Source organism: Podarcis gaigeae (genome assembly GCF_964106915.1).
Source record: "Podarcis gaigeae genome assembly, chromosome: Z".
In the NCBI taxonomy this organism is placed as follows: Eukaryota; Metazoa; Chordata; class Lepidosauria; order Squamata; family Lacertidae; genus Podarcis; species Podarcis gaigeae.
This window is the reverse complement of record NC_139691.1, coordinates 50,350,373-50,373,596: the sequence shown is the minus strand read 5'-3', so window position 1 is coordinate 50,373,596 and position 23,224 is coordinate 50,350,373. Positions and strand designations below refer to the sequence as shown.

Here is a 23,224-nt window from a genome sequence, read left to right as displayed (position 1 = left end):
GGAAGAGGCCAGCGCAGTCGTCAAGGTGCTACCTTTGGAGAAACAGCCTTTATTTAAAAGTATGTTGGTTGTGCATACAGTCAACATTACAATCATTTTTCATTGAGGTGAAATACAGGAAGATAGTTCTGAAAGGCAGTTTTGCTCAACTGATGGAGAAGGGAAAGGAAAATTAAGACAGAATCCACCTGGAGCTGGGAGGGGACAATCCTGATGTGAATCAATTCCCATTTTCTTCTCCCCTTGGGTTTGTGTAAGAGAAGTTCCAGGTGGACTATACAATTAATTTTATAGGAGGTGAAAAGCCTGGTAGCTGCTTCAACATTCTATATGTCACTTGCTCTCTTTTCAGGCTGAAATGGCATTATTTTTTGTGCAGAGCTCCTGTAAGAGGCAAGTAAGGCAACTACAGAGAAAGCAGTTTAGCATAACATTATCCATACTCCTTCAAGAGCATCATGCCTCTGTTGTAGGGTGGTGGCACACCCTGGATATCCAATAATCACCTTAATTTCTGCTTTCATTACTATATAAAACTTAAATTACTTGGGTTTTTTTAAAAAAATATTACTAATATAATTTCCCATCTTAAAATGCCTTATACATTTACAGTACTTAAAACTATTTGAGTTCTGAAGTTTAAAAGCGAGGAGGGAGGAATATGTTTGGGGGTCAAACACACAGCAAATCCCACTAGGAAAGGAGCTAGAATCAGTAGATTCATAGTGCAATTTTCTTAAAAAAGGAAAGAGAAAGAGAGAACACACAACGGCACCCCCTTTTTGTTTCTCAAATGTAAATGAACAAGACGAGGTTATTATACTGTACATGCAATAAGTTATAGCAAGCAAATGACAACAAAGTTGGAGAACTCTACAATTTTAAGCTGGTGACCAGAGCCAAAGGCAGAGGAAAATGGACACTGTGGATGCACATTTCAAAGTCCTGTAACTGTGGTGCTGGAGCAACTGCTGTCATGCCTTGTATTTCTGTTTCCCAGTCTCACTTATGACACAAATGTGCTGAAAGAGAGAGGGTAAAAGCACTGTGTGGATTAGGAGTTTAACAGCTAGGAGATGAACAAACACTCTGCAGAGCCTGTTACCACTGAGTGTGACCAAGAAATAGGACCCAGGGGAGAAGCTCATCCCGTTCTTCATAAATACCCTGGGGGCGCGAGGAAATGCCCCAGTAGATGCCCCAAGCAGAGCACCCTCTTTTTTGGAAGGAGAAAAGGAAGTGAGTGGAGGCATTGCTGCAGTCCTGGCATAGCTCCTTCCCTGCCCCAGCACGTCTGCGCCTCTCCTCTCCAACACTGCATTTCTAGGGGGTCCTTCAAATAAGGGCCTATCCTTCCCACTATAAAGCCCTGTCACCATACACTTTCCTTTCTATGTTAGATTTGCCTTAGAATTCTTGGGATGCATTCAACGTAGGGCTATGTAGCCTGCAGGTATAGAGCAGTATACAAATTTAATAAATAATAAGAATAACAGTAAGTTCAATCAGCACAAAGATTTATTCTTCTGCAACACAACTTCTCCCTTCCCCCATGAGTCCCCTAAATCAGTTCTAGGGGTTTTCCCAACCCTCTGGAGAAGATCTGGGGAGGAGTGGGGGAGAAGCCCCATTTTGCTAGGGTAATCCTTTTGCTGACAGGAAGAGTTCACAGAATAACCACCATCTTATCAGCCACTAATGACTCCCAGGGTAAGTAGCTCTATTCCCTGCAATGACAAATTATTTGGTGAATTTATTTCCAAATAACTAATCCTTCAGTTTTTAAAAGAATCCAACATTTCCAACTCTTGAAACTTGTATTCAGGAGCAACTGAGCGCTTCACAAGTCCTTGATTCTGAATTACTCTTTTCCAAATCAACTGCAACATTTCACATTCTTTTAGAATTGTATCCGTGACTAATTAATGTGTATAAATTTACCCCTCAAGCACTGACTACCCTTCTGTAAAATAATAAAAAAAGGTAATGGAAAAGACTCCTGACAGCTCATGATAAAAAGAAATGGTGGAGAGTGAAGCACAGAACCTGTTAGTCTGAGAGACAGCAGCTGCAAACTCTGGACAAGCTGACACAGGAGGGGTGAAAAGGACAGTACTTTTTTTTTTAATCTTCTGTTCTTATTTCTAGTTTAGGGGAAAAAGTCACTGTGGTGTTGGTGGGGAAACACAACATTGTGAGAGAGGTTCATAAAATTAAGCTTGGAGTACAGAAAATCTCCCCATAGCTCATAATACTTGAATTTCGGATCCCCTAATAAAACTGACAATAAATTCAGGACCGACAAAGAAGTAAAAGACTTCTTTACAAAACACACAATTAACTTTCCAAATACACAGCAACAGGATATGGGGATGGCAAGTAGCTCAAACAGCTTTAGAAGGGGGTTAGGCAAAGTCCATGGCAGTTCACCATCATAACCAGGTTCAGAGGCAGCGCATCTCTGAGTTACAGCTGCCTGGGGTGGTGAGAGGGGTGGTGCCACAGCAGAAAAGGCCTAGTGCCTGGTGGGCTTTGCAGAAGGAAGCCTAGAGACAGACCACTGTGTGAAACAGGGTGATGGAGAAATGGTCCTTTCACTGACGAAGCTGCAGGGCTCCTTTTACCTCATTATCATCAGGAACGGAACCTGAAGGGGTAGCTATTCAGTCTAATTACAGCAAGCCACAAAATTATGATATTCTGTAACACTAGCATCAGCTTGGCTGCATGGATATTTAAAACAACAGAAGCTATGTCAGCTGTCTCACCTGCCTACCTCAGTAGATTCTAAAATGGCCATTTATTTATTATTATTAATATATATATATATACACACACACACACACACACACACACACACACACACACACACTCCACTTTCATAAAGTATACCAAGGAAGCTTACAACATACAAACTATAATAAAATATAAATATATATAAGAAAATAATTAAAAACATAAATAGAAATTCAGTAAATACTAGTTAGCCTTTCTTGCAAAAACTGCTTTGAGACAGGCTCTCTGCCCATCTCTCCTGGGAAATGTCACACTTGACCAATAAGGCTTAAGGATATAGAATTGAGGTTGGAGGAGAACCTAAACTGCTGTCAGGTTAATGGGGTTGTTTGGCAGCCCAACGGATCTGGGTGGGAAATACAGGAAACAGCCCTTCTGCGTGGGGAGTGTGCGTAAGCCCCCTCCACCCCATTATGTGCCTGTAAAGTTTATGGCCAGCAGAGCCTGGGGTTCCCCAAGAGCAGAATATGCGTCTGCCGAAAATCTCATTCTGGCATTTCTCTACCCACCGGTAAAAGAAGCAAAGGAAATGTTGCACCAAGGGGAAGGGGGGCTGTGGCTCAGTGGCAGAGCATCTGTTTTGCATACAGAAGGCCCCAGGCTCAATTCCCAGTATCCCCAGTTATGAATGGAAAAGACCTTCTGCCTTGAACCCAGGGAGTCAGCACTGTCAGTCAGCACTGAAAATACTGGACCAGTGGTTTGACTCTGCATAAGCCAGTTTCCTACATTCCTACTTGACAGTAAAGATCAGGCAGAAGGGGAGCGGGGGGGGGGGAATACTCTTCCTCAATTTATACAGAAGACAATCTTTGTTCATTACTTACATTTAGATCTCTGAAGTATTCATTGTAATCTAGAGCATATCCCACCACAAACTTATCTGGTACTTCAAACCCAACAACTGAAAAAGAGCCAGAATTCATCAGTATGTTAAATTTGGGCAATGTTTAGATAATCATATTACATTATTTGGATTATTCATAACCAGTTTTTTATTTGATAATGCTGCCTATTGGCATTGTTTAAAAAATGTAACAAGGATAAAACAGGGAGACATAAAACTGACAGTACATTTTGATACAGGGAAAAGCTACACCATGTCCAAAGGAGTGAGACAGTAGGGACTAGGTGGTAAAAGGTAAAGGGTAAAGGGACCCCTGACCATTAGGTCCAGTCGTGGCCGACTCTGGGGTTGCGGCGCTCATCTCGCTTTATTGGCCGGGGGAGCCGGTGTACAGCTTCCGGGTCATGTGGCCAGCATGACTGAGCCTCTTCTGGCGAACCAGAGCAGCGCACGGAAACGCTGTTTACCTTCCTGCCGGAGCAGTACCTATTTATCTACTTGCACTTTGACGTGCTTTTGAACTGCTAGGTTGGCAGGAGCAGGGACCGAGCAACGGGAGCTCACCCTGTCATGGGGTTTCGAACTGCCGACCTTCCGATTGGCAAGTCCTAGGCTCTGGGGTTTAACCCACAGCGCCACCCGCGTCACAGTAGGGACTAGGTGACAAGGCCCCAAATGAGTGGAAAAACACATACCACTGAAAGGAGTTAAATTATTGCAAAAGCTGCAATTTAAGCTGCAATCCTAAACACATTTAATAGGGAGAAAGCCCCACTGAACACAGTTTGGAGTAAATATGCCCAGGATTGCACCGTTACCCATTTCACAAGTCCTTCAGGTATCTCTACTTAAACACACTGCAAACCAAGTACAGTACATATCCACAGAGGCCAGGTCACTCTCCTTAATTCTGCTCCAGCTCCTATAATTCTTTTCTGTCCTCATTTATCCCTCCCTCCACATTTTGTAACATTACAGTTGTTCTTTAGGCCAGTGACTCCCTGCAGTCAAATTTCATCTACTTTCAATCTGAATATAGAGATTTTTACATTGCTTTAAAAATGTATATATTTTAAGGTGCACTGAACACTTCACTTACAGTCAGGACGGTATCCTACACTTCGAGGTGTTCTTTTGACCAACAAGCTGTTAAAAAGACCCCAAAGCAAAAAAAGTAAATTGTGGGTAGAAATTAACTCATGAAATGCACTCCATGCTCCCTGCATGCCAAGCCATTAAGTTCTGTACTCCCCCACTGCTATATCACAATGGAAACACTGAATCTGGATTACACTGGCAGTTAGAGGGTTCTTTCTATTGCCAAGTTTTAAGTGAGCATAAAGGCTGCTCTCCCCTTCATGGATCTCTGCCTTGCCGTGGCGAAGGGGCTTGAATAACTTAGAGAAGCTATGAGCTATGCCGTGCAGGGCCACCCAAGATGGACAGGTCATAGTGGAGAGTTTTGACCAAACGTGATCCACCTGGAGCAGGAACCGGCAAGCCACTCCAGTATCCCTGCCAAGAAAACTCCATGGACAAAGACAACAGGCATATAAAAATTATGATGCTGGAAGATGAGCCCCTCAGGTCGGAAGGCGTCCAACATGCTCCTGAGGAAGAGCGGAGGACAAGTACAAGTAGATTCAGAGCTGATGAAGCGGTTGGGCCAAAGCCAAAAGGATGTTCAGTTGCGGATATGTCTGGAAGCGAAAGGAAAGTCCAGTGCTGTAAAGAAGAATATTGCATAGGAACCTGTAATGTAAGAACCATGAACCTGGGTAAATTGGATGTGGTCAAAAATGAGATGGCAAGAATAAATATTGACATCCCGGGCTTCTTGTCCCACATAGAGATTTCTCAAGAGACAGATGAGGTGATCAGGCACTCCCATTTCTTTAAGAACTTGCCATAGTTTGCTGTGCTCAACACAGTCAAAGGCTTTTGCATAGTCAATGAAGCAGAAATAAATGTCTTTCTGGAACTCTCTAGCTTTCTCCGTAATCCAGTGCATGTTTGCAATTTGGTCTCTGGTTCCTCTGCCGCTTCGAAATCCAGCTTGCACTTCTGGGAGTTCTCAGCCCACATACTGCTTAAGCCTGCCTTGTAGAATTTTAAGCATAACCTTGCTAGGGTGTGAAATGAGTGCGATTGTGCGGTTGTTGGAAAAGACCCTGATGCTGGGAAAGATTGAAGACACAAGGAGAAGGGAACGACGGAGGACGAGATGGTTGGACAGTGTTCTCGAAGCTACCAGCATGAGTTTGACCAAACTGCGGGAGGCAGTGGACGACAGGAGTGCCTGGCGTGCTCAGGGCCAGGGGGTCACGAAGAGTCGGACACGACTAAACAACAACAACAAAGGCTGCTCTTTGACCAATTGTGTATGAGGAGGAGCAGGCACTGAAAAGTATTCTCTTCCTCCTTCAGTGGTGGCAGAAGGGGAAATTCAGCACATCACCATTCTGTGCCAGAAGCATCTCCCCCCTGCCTAGGCCCCTGCACTGCCATGAAACTTGTGCAGCAGAAAAGTGACTTTACCTATGCTCAAAATATACTGTGGACAGTGGGAGACTTTCCTCAAAATATACAGAATAAATAAAGAAGTTTGTTTAGGAAGGCAGAGTTACTCTGATAATTAAAGTTAAAAATTAGTATTTAAGCTAGCTACTGGATGAGATGCAAGAGTCATTGTACTAAGAATGCAGAAGGTCTACTAAGAGTAAGTATAATATGTGGGTGTTTAAGAGAGAAGTGATCCAAGATGACACTCATTTTTAGACCAAAAACTAAACTGTTAAAACTTTTAATAAAGCAATTTCCCTTAGACTAGTTCTCTTTGTTAACAACATTCAGTCTTGGGCAGCTGAAGCATAGAGGTGGATTGAGAGCCCACTGCTTTTAACTATGGGCACCTTCATCACAAGGGTAATGATCAATATCCAGCACAAGCAATGGAGAAAAATTAACACCCCCAACCTTGCACTTATTAACTCCTAAACGTAACTGACCTCAAAAGGATACAAAAAGATGTCTAACTGTACCACCTTTTTTCATCATTCTGCAAAAGTTCCTGAGAAAGCAAATTGTAGCAAATGCAGGAATTAAACATACCTGGCTACTTTCACCATCTTTGGGTTGTACTGCTTAAGCAGAGACAGAAGAGTCTTCATTGTCTTACCAGTGTCAATTATATCCTGACATTTAAAACAAAAAGAGCCTTGTGAAGTGAAGCTGCAGCCAAGTACCTCTTACAGGTTCATAATTAACTAAATCATACATACGAGGAGGAATAAAATTCAGGGTCATTTGGTGCTCATTTGTGTCTGTCAGTAATTATAAAAGGGGGGGGGGGATGAAGGGAACATATCTGCAAATGGATATGGTCCCAGAATTTGAAGTGCACACCAATACTTGATCAGCTCTTTACATGGTCTCCACAAGAACAAGAGCATTTTTGTGTAAAATATTAACAAGCTCCAGCTGAATTAAGTCACAATGCAATTAAGCAGAATCAGTTCAACAATGCATTCTTGGCTATCCATCTTAGTAGTAAAAAAAACTGCATGCGAATCAAGTGTCCCCCTGATGGCAGCTGCTCGCACAAGAGAAATTGCTTTTTCTTTTGAGAGAGCTTCAATCCATACTTTAGCTTAGGGATAGTTATTGTACTGGAGTAAAATGGTGCTACATTATTTGTACTGGTTTCACAGCATTACCTCAAATCATACCTATTAAAAAAGGAAAATGTAAACTGTTGTACTTACTTCTACAATCAAGACATTCTAGGAGAAAGAGAAAAATAGAAACTCATTAGTAATTGCTCATGAGTTTAATTAAGTCAACACTTGGTTTCCAATTTATATTTATCCAAACCTTTTCAGGATGCCTGTTTTTCATTTCCCTGATTAACCAGCACAGAAATATAGGTGGATACTTCAACTATGAAGCAGACCAGCAGAAAATGGCTACAAAATTATGCCCTGTGGTTAAATGACTCAGGTTTCTACTGCTCATTAGCACAAACTCAAAATCGAAAGTTTATCATAGTTCGGAAATAATGTACCAATTTCAATGCAACAAGTTTCAGAACCAACTGAGGGGGCGGGGAAGCATTAGTACCAGAGGAAATACAACATGTGCCACATCCTATTCTTTCTAATGCACTGATATTGCTTAGCTAGTTTAGGCACCTTCTCAAGGGCAAGCTGACAACAACAAAAATATTGAACATTCATCATCAGAACAGCTTTGTAAAAATTAGGACAGCCCTGGATCAGTAGCAGAAGGTCCCAATTTCAATGCCTGGCTATCCAGGAGGGGCTGGAAATGTTCCATCTGAAACCCTGCCGAGAAATTGCCAGTCAGGGAAGACCATCCTGAGCTTGATGGGTCAATGGCCTGACTATGTATAAGGCAGTTTATAACTAGTGCCACATTAGAATTCAGAACAGGGAGTACTCATTCATATTTTCATGAGTTGTCTTCATATTTAAAGTAGAGAGTGATTTAGAACTGAATAATGTACCTAAATGTGAATGTGCTATCTATCCATGAAGAAGTTGAGTAGGGGGTGAACCCCCCAACCCCCACATAAAAAAGCCTAGAGGTTGCAGAGTGCAAGTAAGGGAGCACCCAAGGCCCTAGAGGCATCATTGGTATGGTCACTTGCAGACAGAACCTCAAGACGTCCTGTGCAATCCTACATCTCTATATCTACTGGGAGGCACAATCGGAAGCCTTCTGTGAAAGCTTAGAGAATAACTGATAGTAGGGGAGGGGATAAGGTTTTCAAAAATTTTGTATGATCCTTATAGCATTACTTGCTACTGTCATTAATATTTACTGTTAGAAGTGAAACGTTTCACACCTTACATGACAAATGAAAGTTGAATGTCTTGACAAGCAGCTCTGTTTGTACGGCAGAACCAGGAGAGGGGAGACGTAACAGAATATTGCAACAGCCTTTGGGGGACATTTCTTGCTCTATACAGCAGTAGGCACAAAATAGAGGATGAGATGAATGCTGCTATTAGACAGAAGCAGCACTACAAAGAAGACAAGATGCACTTCAGAAGATGTTCGAGTGCAGGAGTGGGGGAACCTGTGCCTCCAGAGACTGTTGGAATCCAACCCACATCAGCCACTGCCAGCACGGCCAACCGTCAAGGATGATCACAAGGAGTTGTAATCCAGCAGCATCTGGAGGGGCACAAGCTCCCCACCCCAGAATTATATTTTAAGAATATACTGTATTCTTCTCAATACTGTAAAGATAAGGGGAAGGGCTCAGTGGTAGGGCAGCTGCATTGCATACAAAAGGCCCAAAGTTCAACACCCTCCAAGCCCCTCCAGGGTCAGGTTGGTAGGTGATCAGGTGAAACTCTTTGCTGCCAGATATCCATTGCTAATTGGAGCAAACAATGCTGGGCTAGGGGGACAAATATACATACCACATTGGAGATACAGTGGTACCTTGGCTTACATACGCTTCAGGTTACAGATTCCGCTAACCCAGAAATAGTACCTAGTCTTGCCTAGTCCTCATTCCAGCAGTGACTCTCAGGTGCCTCTGGGGACTTACAAATTGGCCATGAGGATAATAACCTTCCCCAGATTTTGTCCCCAGCATCTGGTATAGAGAGCTCTGCTGCTTCTGTATAATGAAGTTCTACTTCACTATAACAGCTAATAGGAATTGATGTGTTTTTTCTCTATGATTTTTTTTAAGCCCCTAAGGAAGGGGCAACAAAAACATACACAGCAATTGTGCTGTTGCAAAATACAGCCAGCGAGAGAAGAGGACCTTGCAACCTGGTGCATGTGCACTCTCACCTTTATTTGCATCTCACAGAATGGATTCAATTGTACTCTGTCTTTAATTGTAACTAATTGGTGATGGAAAATTAGTAGCATACAAAAGTGCTTCACAGAAATTTCCGTATCTATCTATCTATCTATCTATCTATCTATCTATCTCTATCTATATATCACCATTTATTACATACCTTGCCAGTCAAGGTTGAGAGGTCATCCCCACCAATTACCTTTATATCACCAGTAGACTGGTCATTCTGATTTTAGAGAGAAAAGAAAAAGAAAGGGTTTGGAGGAGAATAATAATAAAGTGAATCTTCACTAAACACAAAAACAAACAAATCAACCAACCAACCAACCAACCAACCAAAAGCCCTACTCGAAAAATGAAGCTTTTAAAAAGTTTGTAAATCCTGGCTGGCAACATTCACCATACAACAGAGGAAGAGGAAAATTTTCCCAATCCTGCACAGAATAAGGCTCCCTCTTTCTTCTTCTTCTTCTTCTTCTTCTTCTTCTTCTTCTTCTTCTTCTTCTTCTTCTTCCTCCTCCTCCTCCTCCTCCTCCTCCTCCCATCAGGTTTTTTTCAGAAATGTGAACTCAAAGCGACTTACAAAGACAGGAGTGCTTCTCCCCCACCTTGACTAAGCCTCTTAAAAATGAACATAAAACATCACTCCCACCCACAGTGGAACACAAAGCTGTCTGTCTGGAAGAGACAGTCAAGGATGTACCAGGGACTAAAAAGGCGATTGACAGAATGGATAGCTGAAAGTACATCTACATTATTTTTAAATATGAGGACATACCAAAGTGTAAAGGTACAAAACATCTAGAAAAGAAGGCACTTAATGTTTCCATTTGTAGTTTTAAGAAGAAGGAAGCTATCATACTTGTATCTGTGCTTTTGACAGCAAACAAGAATTGCCTTTAAAAATTGATGTCTAAAAAGAAATATACTATCACTCATGTGATGTCAATACCCTACTTTGTAAACTTGCCTAATCCCAACCCTCAAAACTCTGTAAACAATTTAATTTCTAATTTCACAGACAACTCAAGCAAATTATAAATTTATGTTTCCAATTAGGTTGTTTCTACTTATCTCCCCTCCTTTTTGTGTACTTTAATCAGGTCCTTAGTTAAGGGGAATGGGATCACAGAAGTATAGTGCCCTGATCACAGAAATAATATACTCCATATGTGCTTTTCAAATTCTTAGTTTAAGTTTTTCTTATATGACTTTAAACTCCCAAGTATTTTCTGTTTCCTCAATGATAAATGTTACACTGAACAATCACCTACCTTCTTAAAGTAAAAGAAAAACCTTTAATAATCAAAAAATAAAACCAAGCACATAATTTCCAAAAGCAAGTTGTTATCCGCCTTGGACCTAAGCCTCAGCTAAATGTTAACATCAATGGTATTCCTCATAGAATCACAGAACTGTAGAGTTGGAAGGTGTGGGATGTAAAAATGTATTGCAGTCCAATACAACATTCCCACAATGCACATATGCAATGTATCACTCAGGAGAAAACTTGCTAGTTCCTCCTGAGCTGGGACAGACTTCCTTTGCCTGTGACTTAGTGTGGGTGTGGTCTGTTCTTGGACAGATGAGCACACAGCCTCCATGTTCCGCCTTTTTTGTTTTCCATTTTTTGTGTTCCTAAGAGTTAGGAGAAGTAACTGCTGAATCGCAGCCACTTGAGACTATTTCCCTTATGGGATAGTTCACATTGTTATAGGCTGTTCTGTAAATTAAGTCTGCCTTCAGGGATCTTATTGTGAATTGGATGATTGTAAGTAAACTAGTTTTATGTTAACTTTAATCATATGGTTGTGTCTATTCTTTTAGGAGGGATATAAAAGGGAAACCAGGAATCCTAAATAGTGAGGCTCAGACAAGCAACTAGCTAACTGCTGTGTAATTTAAAAGGGAGATTGTTTAACAACTCTGCTAAGTTATGGAACTTGCTGGTGCAAGTTAGGAAGGATATCATAAAATAATATATCCCCTCAAACATCCCCACAGAAGGGACCTCCAAGAGTCATGTAGCCCAACCCCCCACAATGGAGGAATCACAACTAAAGAATCCCTGTCAGATCCAACCTCTGCTTTAAAACCTTCAGCGCCATTTGAATAGGACATGGAAGATGCAACAGGCTTGTTTGCTCCTATTCCAGAAGGCAGAACCAGAACCAGCAGGTTTAGATTACAAGAAAGGGGACCCTGACACAACATTAGGAAGAACATTGTGACAGTAAGAGCCGTTCAACAGTAGAACAGGCAGCCTTGGAAGGTGGCAGACCCTCGTTCATTGGTGCTTTTAAACAGTGGTTGGATAGCCCTCTGCATGAGCGACTGCAGACACACTTACGCAATAGCTCTTCAGCCTGATGAAGTCAACGGTCATAGGGATAGACTTGTCACTGTTTCGATTCAGGGCTTTGATATAATCCAGCAAGTCAGCAAAGAACTTGTATCCCCCTTTAAGTACACAGAGAGCCACGATGTGATGCCCTCCCATACTTTGCATGATTTCTCGTGCCAGTCTTTCTGTTCTGTGGAAAGAGAAACAAACTAATTTGCCACACTGAGCCCAGTGCCAGGTCTCTCTCTCTCTCTCTCTCTCTCTCTCTCTCTCTCTCTCTCACACACACACACACACACACACACACACACACTTATTTGTACCATTTCTAAACCAGCCTTCCTCCAAGGAGATTCCAGGGCATATACAAATCTATATCATAAGAATAATAAATTACAACATAAAAATATAAAACTATTCCAAAAGACCAACAGTGAGAACATGAGTTAAAATCAAACTGCTACAATAAGGCCTGCCCAAAAAGATGTGTCTTCACACCACATGGAAAACTCAGTAAGAAAGAAGTCAGCCATAGTTCTGGAGAGAGGAGAAAAAATATATGCAGATGGGGCCTTAAGACTATTAAGACTCTTCCCCACACAACTGCCCACTGAGTAGAAATCACCAGTGGGATTGCAAGAAGGGTGTCCCAATAAGATTTCAACACCCAGACTGACAAGTAACAGGAGAGGCCCTCCTTCAAGGACTTGAGACTGAAAATTATTCTCATTATATCATGTTATTATTCACCCCCACTGGCTTGGACAAACCATGGTAAGCATTCATGCAAAGACAAAGCTAACAGAGCATCTTTCCCTGATATTGTATTTATCTCCCATCTGACAAAATAGGGCTATTTACTGGTCAGTGACATTTCTGCTTTTTCTCACTTGTCAAGGTTAATCTAATAGCAGTACTGCCAAACTCCCTTGATTTTACAGGGCAGCATGTGCCAAAGTAAATCTCAGTCTCTGCCTAGTTACTGGACAACTTTCAAAAGATATGAAGCATACAGGTCTTCAGAAGGTAAATTAATTCACTTTTTAAAGCATATTGCAGCTTGGATTAGTAAGGCACCAACAATACACTCCGGAAATTCAGAAACAAGGAAACAGAAAGCTGTTCAAATTTTTAAAGTTCTGTGCTTTCAAGATTTATACACCAGTGTGTCAGTGAGGAAACTTGTTACCTAATATATACACATGCACACACTTAATTTACAGTATGTCCTTATATCCCTTTTCTCATTAACATATGAATTATGGGCAAATTACCTGTCTTTTTATGGGTCAGGAACTGGTAACAATTTGCTAGAGGTGCAGGAAATTAGAGCAATGGTTCCCAAGCTTCACCACCCCCTTAGACCACCTCAAAATTGCTGATGGACCACATAAGGATTTTTGTTTGCTGTAGCAATGGTAATGTACTCCACTAGAAGCCATTTGATTTGCAATTGCATTTTTACTTCTTATATATTGTACTTTTTGTATTACAAATTAAAACCCAATATAAGAATTAAAAGACACAATAAAAATACTATTACGAATTAGTATCAATATTTAATGTGATGGATGTGCCATCTCCTGTCTTCAGCCACAATCTACATAAATGCTGTAGACAGGCTGAATGGAGCAGTCATCCGCAGACCACAATTTGGGTTCCACTGAACTAGGAAGTCCAACCCAGGAGGAGCTGTGTGCTCCTCAGAGCATTGTGTTACTGGCATAGGAGATGTTCCCTTCCACAGCAACTGCCTTTACTGTGTACAGGGGCAATTTATCTACACTCCAGTAAACCAGACTCTGCTTCCAAGCAAGCTGCAAGAGCCACCATAAAGTAAAACCTCCTTAGAACAAACATGCAGAGGCTTGCATGCAAATAATCATTTTTGAATATTGCTGAGAGTAAAACAAACCTGTCCATAATAAGCCCATGAGGAATATATACTTTTTCCAAATCTTCTGCATAATGTTTTGGTATGCAAAACAAGTCTAGGTCATATCCTTGTTCATCATCTCCAATCTAAAAGGAAAACAGAAAAGGTGAGGTCAGGTACAATGTGTTACATATCCTCCCAGAGAACAAAAATATATTAAAAAGCCTCATAATCTGGGATTACTCAAAAATTCAAAGCTATAATCTATTGGCAGAGTGTATGTTTTGCCTGCGTGAGGCTCCAGGGGGCTTCAACTATGATATTTCCAGTGAAAAAGATATTGGGGAATGGATTTTATTCTGTTAATTAGCTTTGAGATGAAGGAAAAATATTTTGATGCAAAGATAGTTTGTGCAGTTGGGGGTGGGTTATCATTTATAATGGAAAAATGGGAAAAGTTAAATAAAAATAATATTGAGAAAATATCATCTAAGGACTAGGCAAGGCAATGAGAACTTTCAGAGCTATGGAAGAGTCAGTGGGATCAACAGAGGACAATGGCGCACCATTTCTGACTTGAATCCTCAAAATACATGACAGCAAAGCTCCACAGCAGAGCATGCAAGTAAAGTTTTCTCCTCCCCACCCTCCAGCAAAGAGGGCTCCTCCAGGAAGGCAAGCTGAATGATGTATATTTGCTACTACTCATGGGTTTATCTGCCACCACAGCCTTCACATCCTACTCAGAGACTCATTGACTCTGGGAGGAATGCACCAGTTGAAAACTGCAGACAACTACAATCTCCTCCCATCTTTGAACTGGGAATCGTGATTCTGCTACAGGCATACTTTAGCACCAAGAGAATGCTGGGCACTGCACAGAACGCACAGCTGACCAGGGACCAGGGAGAGAAAGTGGGGAAGGGTTGAGGGGAATCAAGTGGCAGGGGAGGAAGTAGTTTGGGAGAGGCTTTGGGGAAGAAGTAGACCCTGAGGAGGACAATACAGTATTTGTGATTAGGTATTATGCTGAGGTGGCAAGAATACACAGAGGAACTATACCAGAAAGAAATGGATGTCCCGTACACCCCAGGTAGTGTGGTTGCTGACCTTGTTTTCCCTGTAGTGACGTATGGAAGTGAGAGCTGGACCATAAAGAAGGCTGATCGCCGAAGAATTGATGCCTTTGAATTATGGTGCTGGAGGAGACTCTTGAGAGTCCCATGGACTGCAAGAAGATCAAACGTATCCATTCTTAAGGAAATCAGCCCTGAGTGCTCACTGGAAGGACAGATCGTGAAGCTGAGGCTCCAATACTTTGGCCACCTCATGAGAAGAGAATACTCCCTGGAAAAGACCCTGATGTTGGGAAAGATGGAGGGCACATGGAGAAGGGGACGACAGAGGACGAGATGGTGGGACAGTGTTCTTGAAGCTACAAAGAGTCTGACCAAACTGCGGGAAGCAGTGGAAGACAGGAGTGCCTGGCGTGCTCTGGTCCATGGGGTCACAAAGAGTAGGACACAACTAAACGACTCAACAACATTATGCTGACCCTTTCAGTTCCCACATTTCTGAGGCTTTTTTGAAAACAGCAACAGCAGAAGTTTTTTTTTGGGGGGGGGAGGTGGAATTTGATTTAAAAAACCTAAAAGTTTGAGAAAAAGCCAGGATACTCCACTACAAGCAGCTCCTAAAATAATATAACCCCAAGATATCAAAAACAAAACACTGTTCGGAATGTTTAAAATATGTTAGAGAATACTGAAAACCTCAGTTTCAAACAGCAGTAAGTGACTAGACCTTATTAGTCCTAGAGATACATTTGGCGACTTTTAAAAGCATGGAGAGGTGCATGTTCCCCTTATCAAAGCTAAGATCAACATACTGATTATGTGTGTGTGGTTTTTTAATTGCTTCTGCTACAAACCACACTTGGCTGTCCTGTATGCTACTGAGCAGCAATACAGCTAAATAATCCCTCGTTGTGAATTATAGTCTCGTGAGAAACATTCTGCAGGTAGAAACAACTAATTTGATTGCAGCAGCAAGCCAGACGCACTTTTATGCAATGGCCTTGTGAGGAACACCATGCTCCTTTGCCTCTTCATAAACCAATTGGTTAACACCCACATGGCAGAGAGAAACTGAACCCGGCTTGTGATAAATAGATGCTGAAAATGTGTCTTAATGTTCCACGGAGACTGTAGCACTTGGAACAGAACAGCCTTTCCCAAACTGGTACCCTCTAGTCAAAAACACCTGAAGGGCCAGTGGCGTAGCTTGGGGGGTGCAGGGGGGGCTGGCCGCACCGGGCACAACATCTGGAGGTTAGGGTTAGGGGGCGCAAATCCACGGGTTAGGGGGCGCAAATTACTTGCCTTGCCCCGGGTGCTGACAACCCACGCTACGCCACTGTGAAGGGCTAGAATAAAATATGCTGCAGCAATCCATAAACAGCAAATGTTTAGATTTATCAGAAGGCTTGTGCAGAACCCTATTGGCTCTGCATTTATTATTAGGTTCCTCAAATAACATTTTCTCATCTTTCCACTGAACTGAGCATTTCAGTTCATCTGCCAGAGATAGAGGTTCTATCAGTGGGCATTACTGGTGTCTGGAAGACCCCAGATTGGGTTCCCCTACTTGCAGTGCCTACTATGAGAGAATTTATTTATTTATTAAAATTTCTATACTGCACTTCAGCAGAGGATCACAGGTGAAGGGCCAAATACATAACATAGTAAAGAACAAAAACAATTCAAAAGGCTGTAGATTGCTAAACTAGCCAAGGCCTTGGGAGAAGAGGAATGTTTTTGCCTGGCACCTAAAGATATATAATGAAGGTGCCAGGTGAGCCTCCCTTAAATGCCACAAACAAGGAGCCACCACAGAAAAGGCATTCTCATGTTGTGGCTTTCTGGACCTCTCATGAAGGAGGCACACAAAGAAGGGTCCGGGTAGGCTCATATGGGGAGAGGTGGTCCTTGAGGTATTGTAGTTCTGAGTCAAAACGCAGCACTTTTAACTGAGCCTGGAAAATAATTGGCAACTGGTGCAGTCGGGCCAGGATTGGTATAATATGCTCAAACTGGCTTGCCCTGGTGAGCAACCTGGCCACTGAATTCTGCACCAAGTTTCCAAACTGTCTTCAGAGGAAGCCTCACATATAATGCATTACAGCAATCAAACCTAGAGGTTACCAGAGCATAGACAACAGAAGTAATGTTCTGAATCCAGGGAGGATTTCTTGGCTGAGTGGTTTCACCACTGCCTCCTTGAAGCGGGCAGGGACCACCTCCTCCTCTCGCAAGACGGTATTAACCACTTCCCTGGCCCAGCCAGCTGTCCCTCCCCTGCTAGTTTCTATCAGCCAGGAGGAGCAAGGGTCCAGAGCGAAAGTGAGTGCCCTGACCGATCCTAGCACCTTGTCCATGTCTTCGAGCCTTACTAACGGAAACTCATCCAACACAACAGGACTAGACTGTGCTCTGGACACCCCTCGAGATTCATCTGCTGTAACAGTGGCGTCAAGATCCTGGCAGATGTAATCAGTTTTATCCAATGCTTTGCAACCAAATCACAGTGAGCTACTGTCTGTTCTCCCACCTCCTTTGCTCCCAACTGTAAAAGGTCCGGTACTACCCAGAAAAGCTCTGTACTGGACAGCACAGCGAGGAGGCATACTTTGCTATCATTCACTGCCACTAAGTAAGCTTGATGATGATCGCTCGCCAGTGTTCAATTGCATTCCACTTGAGTTTTCATTCATTTGCGTTCAAGCCACCTCCAAGCTTGTCTATGCCCTAAGCTCTGCAGTATATCAGGGAGCCAAGCTCCTTGCATAGAACTTGACCAGCGTTAAACAGCAACTGATGAATCCAGACTTTTGTACCTCTTCAATTCAAGAAGTAGGAGTCAGGCAGTGGTAGCGGTTCCTCTATGAACATCAGTTTAGAAAGCCTGGGTTCAAATGATAACGTAAAAGATGCCATGTTGCTGACATTTCAAAGTATTTCACCAGAGGAAACTTTGAGGTTCCCTGACTTGTGGTGATGCCTCTCTCTCTCCCTACTAAATCTGGCTTTTGACACCCCACCTTAATTCTACCCCTCAAGTTATAATTATAATATAATATAATAATATAATATAATAATATAATATAATATAGGTATAAGTATTGTATAAAGTTGTATACTGTATACTTATGTATTGCAGAAAGAAAGAATAACTATCCTGAGATGAGGAAAACTGAAATTCAAAATAAGTAAGTAGGGCATTGGGTTAATTTAATGAAATTCATAGTAAGTAGGGCATTGGGTTAATTTAATGAAAAATGTTCAAACTTATGGTGTAAACTCTTATCCAACTAAACATGCTGACATGTTCAGTTACAGAAATCAGTTGAAGTCCTTTTTATTTGCATCAAACCCAAATATGGCTAGCTCAAGCTAATGAAGTCAAGGACACACAAGAAACATATTTCAGAACTAGACTCCTTGAACAGGAAATTACTCATCTTCACATGTGCTTGGTGAGCACAGTCCTATGCACATTTACTAGGAAGTAAGCACCACTGAGTTTAATAGGTTACACATCACAATCCTAACCATGTAAATGCAGAAGTAAGTCCTACTGAATTCAGTGGGGCTTACTCCCAGGCAAGTGGGTTTAGGATTGCAGCCCAAATATGTCTAAGGCTGCAACATTAAACCACTTACCTAGAAATAAGCTGATTGACCTCAGTAGGCCTAATTTTTTTTTTTAAGAACACAAAAAATAGTTGCATACTTTTGTAAATATTAAGTCTGGCAATATCCATATACAAACAGATAAATTATTGTAATGGTTTGATGCAAAAGGCATAACTTGAGATGAAGGCATTCTGAATATGCCCATAAACCTGATTATTTATACCTCAAAAAATCAACCCTAGTATATTAGAAATACAGATTATGGTCAGGGTCATGAGTGCTTGTACAAGTTAAGCCTTCTATCCCTTATCAGTAACACTACTGAAAAACGTCGTTTCCCCCCTTTAAAAACCTCTTTTTCCTTGAGACACCAAATGAATATCCCCCCTCCACTTTAAACTCTTCAACCCTCCCCAGATTAACCTCCAGTTTAAAGCCATTCACCCTCTCCTTCCTTCCTCTTTGAACCCTATTAGCTGGGGGTACATATTAATTCCCCCAACTCTCTGAATGTAACAAAATCTTTTTTCCTTCTGTTCCAGGTTATCATTCTCCTCTCCAGAGTTTCCTGAGGAGGCGCTAACCCTGCCCTCCCCCAGCACCCCTTCAAAAAGTAGGGATGTGGGGAGGAGGGCTGACCCTGGTCCAAATCAGCCTCCCCAACTGGACGCTCCTTCGCCTGCCCTGCCTGCAACAAAACATGCCTCTCCCCTTTTGGGCTCTGCAGCCAAAAGCTGAAACCCTCCAAGGCTTCACTCCCAAAGGCAGCACACTCTTCCTATGTCAACCAACTGTCCCTTAACAAAACCTGGAATTACGGTATATAGCCAGATTCTTAGAAATGCTGGTGGTGTGCCTCTTTATCTGTTTGAGTGTTTTAAACTTCTTGTACATTATAATGCATTGCAATCATCCCCTTCCCTGATTTTAGAGTTTTATCACATTTTGTAAACCGATCTGAGGCTTTTAAATGTGTTTTTCTCTTTTATGGGGCCATCAATTGGTGTATGAATTTTATGAAATAATATATGCACACCATCACAATCATTTTGGGGGTGGCGTGTGGAGGGGATAACTGCGGGGGAGGTGGAGGTCCACAAGGGCCTCTCCCCCTACCTCCTTTTAAGCGGACCCCACATCTCCAGACACCCTCAGGGCCCCCACCGCAGGCTCCAGGCCCCCTGCCCTTGGCCTTCCAGCACCTTCCCACATTATGGGTCCCCCACCCCAGCTACCCACTTGGCGGGGGGGGAGAAAGCCCCGATGCCCCCATGCCTTGCAGGGCGGGGGTTTGAGGGTCGCCCCCCGCCTCATGTGGGGCTATGTCCGCAGCCCCCCCAGCCCCCTCCCTCTCGGCCCCTCACCACGATGCAGGCGGCGCTGGCGCGGGGGTGACCGCTGTGCCCGGCCATGGCGGCGTGGGAGGGAGCGGCCGGCCGGCCGGCGAGGCTCTCCTCGGTCCCTCCTCGGTCGCGGGGCTCCGGCAGCCAGGAAGGGCTGCTGGGCGGCTGCCGGCGCGGCGTGCGGAGAGACGTTCCGGAGAGAAGAGAGGGAAGAAGGAGCGGCGCGCTGGCAGCAACTGCCTCAGCCCAGCCCAGCGCTGCTCGTGAGGAGGACGCCTCCCGCGACGCCCGCCGCGCGCAACATGGCCGCCGCCGCCGCCACCACCAAGGGAGGGGGTGCGGGGGCGTCGTCGTCGTCGCCTCAAGGCCTCACGAGAAACAAGCCCTGTGGGATGTCACCCCCATAGGTCTCCACATAAGGTGAGGGGAAACAACGCCCCCCTTCCCCGCCACACATAAATAGATATAAAAGAACAACAGCGCCCATAGATGAAGCACACACGTGTGTGTGTGTATTCATAGAGGAGGGCAAGGGAAACTCAACACCCCCGTATAAAAACGAGGGCGGTCCCCACCCCAAATAAATAATACCAAACGAACAATCAAATAAATCGAAAGTAAGTACTCGCAAAGGAGGGTACTGACACACACACTTGCACTTAACGGTGCTGAGATTATCTATCTATCTCTATCTGTATTTGTATATCTCAGCACCCTCCTTTTTTACGAGTACTTATTTTCGATTTATTTATTCATTTATTATATATATACATAATATGAGACTTGTCCCTCTCTTAATAACAATGGGAAGGACCTCAGCACTCTGCCCCTTATTGACAGCCTGCTTGCTTTGAGTTCAGCTGACCATTTTATATGTGGCTACTCCAAAGTAACCCTCGCCGAGATCAACAGGGCGGGGTGGGGTAGTGTTTTTCTGTTAAGATCCCCTATTTTTCGCACACACACCCCCAGGACAGCGTTTCTTCATCGCCCCCCCCCCTCCACAGAAGGCTCCTGGGGTCGCCCAACCCGCAACTCCCTCTTCCTCCCCACAAGAGCCCTGGCGGTCCTTTCCCTCCTCCGCCTATTTGCTTTGATAAGAAACCCTCCCAGTTTGCTCATGAGTAAGCCTGAAAGGGCGCAAGGGGCAGGTCTGCTCCAGATACGTATGCCTCATGCAGGCAAGGGGTTGATGTTCTTCTGTTTCTGCAACATCTTCACAGTGTGGTTGCCATCAGAATGCCACCCTGTACCCGCTCTCCCTCAATTCCACCCCAATTTACACTTTCTTGGTGGAAAGCTATAAAATAATTAAAAAATTGTCCAGTAGCATCTTAGTTCTGTGTATAAGCTTTTGTGTGCATGTTTCAGTGTATCTGAAAAAGTGTTCATGCACACTAAAGCTTATATCCAGAACAAACCAACTGTCTCTAAAGTGCTACTGGACAATTTTTTAATTTATTTTGACTGCGTCAGACCAGCACAGCTACCTACCTGAATCTAGAATTGGGGGAAAGTTGATAAACTAAAAAGAACAAAGGTACATGTTGCCAACAACTGCTTTGTGACATCTCAGCCACTTATTTACAATTTCTGGAAGCACCATTATATGTATTTTAGCTGTTAACCAGGAGGTTGGTGGTTCAAGCTCACTCAGGGACAGCTGTGGCCAGGATTGCTGCACTACAGCAGGTCAGACTGGATGATCCCTTCCAGCTCTATAGTTCTGTGATTCTGCTCCAGTCCAATACTAGGCTTCTTTATTCTTTAGAAAACATATTTATCATTGGAGCCTCAATAACTATATGCAGCGCTTTATTTTTTGGTCAAAAAAGAAAAAAGAGGTGCCCGTATGGCAGCAGGTGCCAGTGCTCTTTTATCTCTGGTTGGGTACAGAGGGTGGAACTAGGGAGGGAGATGTCGTCGCGCCACCCCTTGGTGTGTGGAGTGCCGCAGGGCGCAATCCTCTCCCCAATCCTTTTTAACATCTTTATGCACCCCCTTGCCCAGATTATCCGGAGCTTTGGGCTGGGCTGTCACCAATATGCTGATGACACTCAGCTCTATCTGCTGATGGATGGCCACACTGACTCGGCCCCGAACACACTGACCAGATGCTTGGAAGCTGTGGCTGGATGGTTTCATGGGAGCCGATTGAAACTAAATCCTTCAAAGACAGAGGTCCTCTGGCTGGGTCGGGATGGCATGGGGATGAGGGACCAACTCCCTTCTCTTGCGGGGGCCCAATTAGTGCCATTGCCTTCCGTTAAGAGTTTGGGTGTAATCCTTGACGCCTCCCTTTCCATGGAGGCGCAAGTTACAGCAACAGCCAAGGCGACATTTTTCCACCTTCGCCGCATCAAGCAGTTGGTCCCTTACCTTTCCCGCCCCGACCTGGCCACAGTGATCCATGCGACGGTCACCTCCAGGCTTGACTACTGTAATTCGCTCTACGCGGGGCTGCCCTTGAAGCAGTCCCATAAACTCCAGCGGGTGCAGAATGCTGCAGCGAGGCTCCTCACAGGGTCTCTGACATGGGAGCATATTCACCCAGTGCTTTTCCAGCTGCACTGGCTCCCGGTGGAGTACAGGGTCAGATTTACGGTGCTGCTTTTGACCTTTAAAGCCCTTCACGGCCTAGGACCCTTGTAGCTACGGGACCGCCTCTCCCGATATGCCCCATGGAGGACCCTAATGTCCATATACAGCAACACCCTAGTGGTCCTGGGCCCTAAGGAAGTCAGATTAGCCTCAACCAAAGCCAGGGCCTTTTCAACACTGGCTCCAGTCTGGTGGAACGCTCTGTCTCATGGGACCAGGGCTCTGTGGGATCTGACTTCTTTCCACAGGGCCTGTAAGACAGAGTTGTTCCATCTGGCCTTTGGCTTAGAATCAGTTTGATTCCCTCCCCCTTTTTCTTTTTCCTTTCTCCTCCTATGATGAGATTGCTCCCTAATTGTTTTAATGTTGTATCTTAATCTTTTAATATGTATTTTAATCAACTTGTTTTTATTAGTGGTATTTAGCCGCCCTGAGCCCGGTCTTGGCTGGGGAGGGCGAGGTATAAATAAAAATTTATTATTATTATTATTACTCTATTCTTACTAGTTGGTAGCTTGGGGGGGAGGGTCCTTCTGGATTCTCTGCTGTCGTTTGAGGCTCAGTTGGCTTCAGTGATGCGGAGTGCCCTCCATCATCTTCGGCTGCTGGATCAGCTCCCCCCCCCCCCCAAATCTGGACATGAACAGCCTATGCTCTGTCTATGTTATGTCTATGCTCTGGTAACCTCCAGAGTGGCAACAGGAGAACAGGCCTTTTCTGCAGTGGCTCCCCATTTGTGGGATTCTCTCCCAAGGGATGCTCACCTGGTGCCTTTATTATATACCTTTAGGCACCAGGTGAAAACATTCCTCTTCAACCAGGCCTTTGACTGACTAAAACATCCTATATCCTTGTATTTTTGTGTTGTGAACTGCCCT

General features: G+C 43.7%; 1 protein-coding gene across 2 annotated transcripts; it reads right to left on the bottom strand.

Annotated features, from left to right (window-relative positions):
• Window positions 1-29: 29 nt before the first annotated feature.
• On the bottom strand, window positions 30-20,218 carry HPRT1 (hypoxanthine phosphoribosyltransferase 1). Of its 2 annotated transcripts, XM_083723121.1 has the most exons (9): window positions 19,767-20,218; window positions 13,748-13,854; window positions 11,839-12,022; window positions 9,649-9,714; window positions 7,408-7,425; window positions 6,755-6,837; window positions 4,743-4,789; window positions 3,624-3,700; window positions 30-1,022 (listed from the first exon to the last, which is right to left on the bottom strand). In XM_083723121.1, exons 1-9 carry the CDS (start codon window positions 19,812-19,814, stop codon window positions 975-977), a joined length of 678 nt encoding a protein of 225 aa, XP_083579247.1. In that variant the 5' UTR covers window positions 19,815-20,218; the 3' UTR covers window positions 30-974. The 2 variants fall into 2 exon arrangements, with proteins under 2 accessions (XP_083579247.1, XP_083579248.1); XM_083723122.1 differs by lacking the exons at window positions 30-1,022; window positions 3,624-3,700; window positions 4,743-4,789; window positions 6,755-6,837; window positions 7,408-7,425 and adding an exon at window positions 7,463-8,626.
• Window positions 20,219-23,224: the final 3,006 nt, after the last annotated feature.